The sequence below is a fragment of the Hemibagrus wyckioides genome, linkage group LG12 (genome assembly GCF_019097595.1).
Source record: "Hemibagrus wyckioides isolate EC202008001 linkage group LG12, SWU_Hwy_1.0, whole genome shotgun sequence".
Lineage (NCBI taxonomy): Eukaryota > Metazoa > Chordata > Actinopteri > Siluriformes > Bagridae > Hemibagrus > Hemibagrus wyckioides.
Window position 1 is genome coordinate 9,242,217 of NC_080721.1, and position 7,309 is coordinate 9,249,525.

Genomic DNA, 7,309 nt, shown 5'->3' on the forward strand with positions numbered 1-7,309 from the left:
ACCCTGTCACCGATTGCTTTTAAATTATTTAGATCACAGACATCCTGCATAAACAGTCAGTAGGTTTTCCTCCATTGGAAAGTCTTCAAGAGTGAAGAGCATGCACTTTGTGTTTTCTTCAGTAACAAGCAGCAATTTTTTTTTTTTTTTGGTTCATCAACAAGTGAACAGGGACTAACTTGTTTCATGGATGAGTCCGAGTGTTAAATGTAACTATGGATAATATGAGTATGCAGGAATAACTCCAATGTTCCCAGAAGACTTAGAAGAAAAAGAAAGGAGGAACTGCTGATGCTGGGCTGCATATAATAATTGTCAGTAATAATGATTTTAGGTGAAAATGATAATTTAGCTCAATTAGAATCACACACACACATACACACACACTGTGTGTATCAGAGAGAGAGAGAGAGAGAGAGAGAGAGAGAGAGTCTCGGTAACCTCCAGCTCGGATCCCTGCCTATGGTAATTGGTGCATTAGCATCACACAGGTTGGCCGTGTGATAAGGTGACGGGTTAATGAAATGCTCCATTCAGTCTGGCCATTTGATCCCTCTGAGAGGTTGCGATAAGAAGGAGCTGCAATTAAAAAGCCCACAGACTCAATCTGCCCCGGGTTGGGCGGTTTCTCCTCTCATCCACTGTCGGTAATGAGGGCTAAACACACCTCCATTCCACACTGATCCGCCTCCATCCTGATCCAGGCTATCAGATGTTAGCTTAGGAATTATTTTGCCAATAAAAAGAAGAACTTGTACGTAAGATTGAGAGTCGTCTTCAGGCTGTAATGTTAACGACAGCTTTTTCTGTTAAGAGGAAGTTTTAAGTCACGCAATATATGAAGCTTGTGTGCATGCAAATGTGTGTGTTTCCTTTTTTTTCTACATGCAGTGTTAATGTAGTTACAACGTGTGTGTGTGTTTGAGAGAGAGAGAGAGAGAGAGAGAGAGAGACAGAAAGAGAGCATGCATTCTAACTATTAATACTGTTTATTTGTCGACAAGCAGGGTTAGTAGTTTAAACTGTGTCTGTGTGTGTGTGGGGGGGGGGTGATGTGGTGGCATGCAGCCATTGTAACATTTAATACTGTACTGTAAAATGATTTAGTGTGTGTGTGTGTGTGTGTGTGCGTGTGAGAGAGAGAAAGAGAGAGAGGGCTCACTGTCATGATCCACATGGTCAAAGTCATACTTACATTTACATTATAGTCAGGACAATTCACACACACACACGCACTTTAACCGCTGCATGTAAACAAATCTAGAGTATTAAGTGTTATAATACGCGCATGCATACTGAGACACACACACACACTCACACAGAAAGAGAGGGAGAAATTGCGTGGCCCTGCTGGGGGCGTGGCCTCTCGCTTTAAGTAGCGTGCCAATCAAACCCGTCAACTTCAGATCAGGAGACGCAGAGCAACGCACGCGGCCGAGCGGAACGCGCGTTCCCACAGCAACCACAAACTCGGAGACGCTCGCGGCGGATTGTGTGTGTGTGTGTGTGTGCGTTCGTGTGTGCGCACGCGTGTGTGTGTGTGTATGTGTTTGCGTGGAGGTTTTTTCGGACTCCTACTTCTACTTCTTCCGTGACTTTTCCTCCGGGAACCGGACATGTCTTTCCCTCAGCTGGGCTTCCCGCAGGTGTATGGAGTGGAGAGAGCTTCTCCGCCGCGGGATGGCGGCTCGGAGAGCGGCGGCGGAGTAACGGGGAGTCCCGCGAGCTCTGCGGCTGCGCTCGCGCCTCTGCTCGGCATGTACGCGCATCCGTGGAGTGCGCACCGGTACGGAGCCTTCATGCCGTACAGCAGTGCCGAAGCGGCGCTCCTCAACCACATGGTAAGATCCTGAACGCTCAAAAGGAGGTTATAAACAACCGCACTGGGTTTAAATTCCGTAATAAAATAAACAAGATAAAAATAAAAATAAATCAGGATAGATTGTTTTGGGGTTTAAATTAACTAACAATTAACATGACCAGGCAAGCAAAATTTAAGTGACTGTAAAAAAAAAAAAGAAATGTCTACAACAACAACAACATCAATAATAATAATAATAATAATAATAATAATAATAATAATAATAATAATAATAATTAGAGATATAGTTTGCATTCCGCTAAAACAGAAGGCCTCATCTGCGTCTGGATTAAAAAAACAAGAATACAATTTTTACGACAAATTATTAAATAAAGTCTATTAAAATAAAAACATATACTCTACACATAAAATTCGAAAAACAGTTTTGATAAAATCACAGACATTATCCTATAAAACACGGACAGTTATTGTACACATGACACCACCTGTAATAATCTCCATTTAGTTTTATTCTAACCTTATTACATGTTATTATCATTTGTATCATATGTTATTACAAATGAATAAATAATTGTATATCTAAAAAAATTATTAAATGACTGCTATTTTTTGCAAAAGTAACCCTAAGTTTAGGAAATAAAATGGGGAAAAAAGACTATGGACTGGATTTGTTTTTACTTTTCCTCCTGTTTGTCTGACTTGGTGTTTACAGATTGTTTAAATATATATTGAATTTTAAATAGTGGAATTTCTCTCAATATATTTTGTCAAATAATTCAAACTTTTATTGTATAATTATATTGTATTTTATTGTATAAAGCTATTATTGTACAGAAATAGCACAGTATATGTTTTTATGTGTTTAAAATGTGTGGTTAAAACTTCACTGGCCTGTCTGAGTTTCAGTTAAATCAGAAAATTGAGGCAAACCTGTCAGATATAAATCTTCATCTCATTTTAAGTGCACTAACAGGTTTAGTGTTGAATTTCCCACGTCAATACAACTGCAAGACTAAATTCAACCCTGCTGGTGTGAACTGAACTTTATTTAGCTGCAGGTCTTCAGTGCAGATGTTAGAGGTGCTGTGTTAGGGTGCCAACAGTCTGTATAGTCCTTCAGGAATATATTATAAACATTATTTATAGCAATGCTACGCATGCTGATATATTGCATAAATAGACTGTAAATAATTACAGACTATTTTTATTAGCAGTTCCCTCTTTAGACACAAACTCTATAGGACAACCTCCCCCCATTTCACAGGACAGTGGAATGATCCACTTCTCAGGATTTACCTGCAGCACTGCATTAGCTGTGTGTAATTCCCCAATAATTAATTAACTAATTAACTCTTGTTATGAATTGGATTAAGGGCAAGGCTTAGTTTAATGTATGGAGCAGGATTAAACTGGTGTCATGCACCACACTAGGATGTAAATCGGTCATAAATCTTCACCTAAACAGGGTACTATCATTTATTATTATTATTATTATTATTATTATTATTATTATTATTATACTATTATTATACTGTGGCAGTCATTTTAATCCAAATCCATGATAAACAGATTTGGGGTTTGAAGCCTTGTGTAAAGGCCCAACAGTCACACTCTGACAGTGCTGCAATTTCAACACAAGAATTAAAGCCAACAACTTGTTTTGTATCTTTTACATGAAAAACAGCATGATGCAGGAAGTGTACCTTTAGTTATAGTTTTGGTAGAACAGAAGAAGTACATCAGTGTTCTATACGGTTCAAGTTGTGTACCATTAATTATCAAAGGTGTAAATGTACATCCTAAATGAGCCAAAGAAGTATCCGTATTAGCATCATTTCTAGTGACAGTACAGTTCGGGGCCTTTAGTGATACTGTTACTTATACAGAACTTTACGCACATCACCAGGCCTGGGCATCATCTGTTACGCTATTGTAATCATTCTCTTTTTTTACTATGCCTAAATGCCGTGTTGATATTTACATTATTATTTATTATTTATTATTTTTTCCCCCAGGGCTCCCAGTACGAGTTGAAGGAGAACCCCGGTGCTCACCCAGCTGGATTTGCAGTGCACACCGCCCCTGGTTTCTACCCGTACGGCCAGTACCAGTATGGAGACCCCTCGCGCGCCAAAAGCGCCACACGCGAGACCACGAGCACGCTGAAAGCCTGGCTTCAGGAGCACAAGAAAAACCCTTATCCCACTAAAGGCGAAAAGATCATGCTGGCCATCGTGACCAAAATGACCCTGACGCAAGTGAGCACATGGTTTGCCAACGCGCGCCGCCGTCTCAAGAAGGAGAACAAGGTGACGTGGGGACGCAGCGCCGAGGACGTAGACGGCTGCGGCTACGACAGCGACCGCGACGACGACGACGAGAGCGCGCACAAGCACGAGCGCGAGGAGGAGATCGACCTCGAGACCGTGGACACCGACGAGGCCGAAGAGGACCGCGTAGACGTCAGCCAAGAGCCGAGTGAGGCCAAAGCACGCGAGGGTCATCAAAGTGACACGGAGAGCGGAAGCACAGAAGCGCGCGCGCTAAACAGCCCCACCGGTTCTGTACCCAGTAGTAAAGACGCGAGCGGGGGCTCAGCGGATGTTTCTCCGGGATGCCAGAGGCCTGTGAACTCCAAACCCAAAATCTGGTCGCTTGCGGAAACAGCGACGAGTCCCGATAACTGTCAGAAAGCGAGCGGTGTGGCGACGGCAGTCACCGCTCACCCGGCTTTTTTATCCACTAACGGGATTTACACATGTCAGATCGGGAAGCTGAACAGCTGGACTGGAGGCGCTTTTCTCGGGGCAGGACCTCTAATCGGTGTGCGCTCTTTAATGGGAGTGAGTCCGAGCAGCCATTACATAACCTCAAGCGCTCACAGTGAGAGTCCTACACACAGCCTCAGCCTCAGTCCACAACACAACGCCGGTACGCTTCATAACTTTATGTACAAAATGTTAAAAAAAAAAAAAAAAAGGGAAAAAATTAAATGTAAAATTATTTTGAATTAAGACACACATCACATCCATTAGAGTTCATTTTAAAATGAATTAAGACTCACTTACAATTAGACTTATTATTATTATTATTATTATTATTATTATTATTATTATTATTTCTTAAACAGATCAAGAACATGTTCAGAGAACTGAATCTCCAGCACTTCCTCTGAGGCCATCATTTCCGGTCATCCACGACAGGTAGGCATCATATATTTCTAATCATTAAACACACATGACCAACCTTTTACATGTATACACACACCCCAAATGATTTTCCCTTTCGTCAACTAATCCCACTCATCACACTCCTCTTTATTCACCTCACTCAGGTCTCACCATGAAACATCACAGCGAGCCCTGAAGACCGTTTCCTGAAGATGGACCTAAAGAATTTACTTAAATTATTCCACGAAAGCAAGCTGTATCAGAGAAAGAAAGTATCCTACGTCATCAAATACACCAAAAAAGTATTTTATAGCCTTGTTTTAATACGCTGTATAACTTTGTATTTGTTTTTATTTTACATTGAGCCTAAATGCAGCATGTATGTGTTTACCATGTAGCTCATTGCCATCACTTTTTACAGACTTAAAGAATTATTTGTTAAAAGGCCAATGTGTGTAAATGATATATTTTTGTGTAATAAACTAAATATAATTAAGAACGGTCTCATCACACACAATTTCTTTTAGCAATGAGTTGCTGTATAAAGCAGGTAAATATGTTGAATCAGATTTATTATTATTATTATTATTATTATTATTATTATTATTATTATTATTATTATTATTAGCCACTATAGTCCTTATGAAGACATTTTATGTTCTTGTTTGGTTCAAGAAAAAAATGGGTAGGATAAAATAACAGAAATAGACAGTACTTAAGTGTATCTAAGAGTATAGACAAGGAGCAAGATTTATTGATGAATTAATTCTTTAAAAATTTCCAAACTGATCTATTTCTGTGCCTTATAGATTGTGTATTATATATAGTATATTATTATAAAACAAAATAAGCATTTAAGATCATTCAACCATTGACAGCAGATTTATTCCATTTATATTTGCTTTCTAACAAACAGATATGCTTTACTAGGTACAGAGCATATAAAACACCATCAATCACTCCAACTAGATTATCCCGGTGGTTGAGCAATAATGATAACACGTGCAATGTTCATAAAGGCTTTATTAACTCCTATTGACTTACATAAAAACCTCAATTAGGTCCACTGTAGTTAAAACATAATTAATAATTGATACTGGATGACAGACAGAAGAGGTTTATAGCCTTCGTAAAATAGCATGTGTGTAGAAGGATTAATAAAATTAAAGCATGGACCTGTTTATGATCAGATACGCACGCTCAAATTGTCTTAATCTCTATTATCACCATGTTGTGGTAATTATCTCGCTTGTATCCACAATAATTATCAGGGCAGTGACTTGCATTTATTTATTCAGAACTCTTCAGAACTATTTGCTATCTTTGTGTACTATTTACCACAGAATTAACTGATAAAAATGTGATTTATACATCAAGCAACAATCAAATCCTTTAAAAAAGAATAAAGAAAATTTCACCAGAAGATTTTTTAATGAAATTGTTCATATCTGTGGTTGTGGAAGAGTTTCCAAACCACGGCTTCAGCCCCAAAACGAGAGCCGCTCTTCTTGATGACGGTGAGAGAAGACGGCATTTCCGAGGCAGCTGAATATCGATCACAGCTGCTGAAACGCCAGAGCACCCCAGAGTGTGGGACTGGGACGAGGACAGGAGACTCCTCAGTGTAGGTAATGTCACTGATACACAGAAAACAGAGCTAATGCATGTTCATTAACTCATTATAATGTTCGAAAGCTGACCTTTATGACCTTATTATCATAATACTAATAACATTTCATTGTAAGAGTATCTATCCGAAAGATTTCTGTTCCATAGGCAACCAAAATAGCTTTTTTACCTTCACTTTGTCTTGTATTTACATTATCACATGTTACACACACACACACACACACCTGCCATCTTCAAGACATAATAATTGAGACTAATATAAGACCTGATCTGGTTCAACAGACCTTCCACTAGGTATCAACATCTGCTCTTAATGACATGTTCTTCTCTGTATTAACAACGATTGTCACATGTGACCCAAAGCCGCCGCATAAACAGTGGTTTCCCCGCTGAGGGCAGAACCTCAACACTGACCTTCTGCGACCCTACAAAGCAAATAAACCACGGCGCAGCCAAAGAGGTGATTTGAAAACAAGGACCGAAAGGTTTACACGAACGTAATCTAAACACAAGTTAATTAATTTTCATTGTTTGGAAGTGTGTTTACACTGGAGTTTGCACTGCACAGGCTCGCCGTGGCAGATGCTGCAGAGCAGGCGTTCAGGAGCAGCGTTCAGGGAGATACGCACATCTGGATCGGGTCACTGGTGCACACAGCAACGCGTGTACTTAGCGTGACTCAAACACA

The 7,309-nt window shown here is 39.8% G+C and overlaps 1 protein-coding gene across 1 annotated transcript; it reads left to right on the forward strand.

Annotated features, from left to right (window-relative positions):
* The first annotated feature begins 1,445 nt into the window (after positions 1 to 1,445).
* Positions 1,446 to 5,395, forward strand: irx1b (iroquois homeobox 1b). Its single transcript, XM_058405128.1, has 4 exons — positions 1,446 to 1,841; positions 3,838 to 4,753; positions 4,953 to 5,025; positions 5,157 to 5,395. Exons 1-4 carry the CDS (start codon positions 1,617 to 1,619, stop codon positions 5,200 to 5,202), a joined length of 1,260 nt encoding a protein of 419 aa, XP_058261111.1. The 5' UTR covers positions 1,446 to 1,616; the 3' UTR covers positions 5,203 to 5,395.
* Positions 5,396 to 7,309: the final 1,914 nt, after the last annotated feature.